The 829-nt window shown below is 32.7% G+C and overlaps 1 protein-coding gene across 1 annotated transcript; it reads left to right on the top strand.

Annotated features, from left to right (window-relative positions):
- Window positions 1–577: 577 nt before the first annotated feature.
- Chro.60486 (hypothetical protein) lies at window positions 578–829 on the top strand (the record flags this gene model as incomplete). Its single annotated transcript, XM_659759.1, has 1 exon — window positions 578–829. A coding segment is annotated over one exon (252 nt), but the record flags the coding sequence as incomplete, so codon positions are not given.

The raw sequence follows: 829 nt of genomic DNA, 5'->3' as shown, positions 1-829 counted from the left end.
TGAGGTCTTAATATAGAAAAGCGGAGGTGCCGACGACGAAAGGACGTAGTTCGGAGGAGAGCAGCGAAAGGGGAAGTGGGGGGCGCGAAGAGAGCACGGCAAGGGAGGGGGAAAGAGGGAGGAGTAGGAGGCAAGGATAGAGAAGGAGTCTGCCATAGATCGCAATCACATATAAAGATGGGGAAGGAACGTAGAGATATATCTGTTATAATAAATCTGGCCCAAGGTCCAGGAATTGTTGATAAACAAAATAAATAAAACTTTTCCAATCTCAGAATCATTCAAGAATAAAAGTAATGAAATTGCAGAACATTTAATATATAAACAAGAAATCTTCACCAATTTAATCAAATTATCAGGAAATCAATGTTTTGACATATCTTCTGATTCTATTTCAGCTTTAAGGTGTTATTTATTTGTTTCACCTAAAATTACGAATGAATACATATTAAAGAATCAACAAGATTTTTTTTCAAATATATTCAAAATTCTGATCCAATCAACTGAATATGTACCACAAAGGCATGGTTTAAGATTGTTAAATCAGTTATTATCATTAAAAGAACTCTCAAAAGTAATGACAGCATTTTCAAGCAACTGTGAATATCTAAAAATTTTCATGAATTTGATCATATCTCACTTAAATACTACTTCATTTGAAGCATTTCATATTTTTAAGCTTTTTGTTGCAAATCCCAATAAATCACCAGGAATTCAAAAGATTTTATTTAAAAATAAAGATAAAATAGTTGAATTCCTAATTCATTTCCAAACTTCCAGAACTGATCCGCAATTCATTTCAGATAAACAGGTAAGTCACTTATTTCAC

Source organism: Cryptosporidium hominis, assembly GCF_000006425.1.
Source record: "Cryptosporidium hominis TU502 chromosome 6 CHRO016156, whole genome shotgun sequence".
NCBI classification, from domain to species: Eukaryota; Apicomplexa; class Conoidasida; order Eucoccidiorida; family Cryptosporidiidae; genus Cryptosporidium; species Cryptosporidium hominis.
Note: the sequence above shows the minus strand (reverse complement) of the source record. Positions and strands in the feature narration are given on the sequence as shown.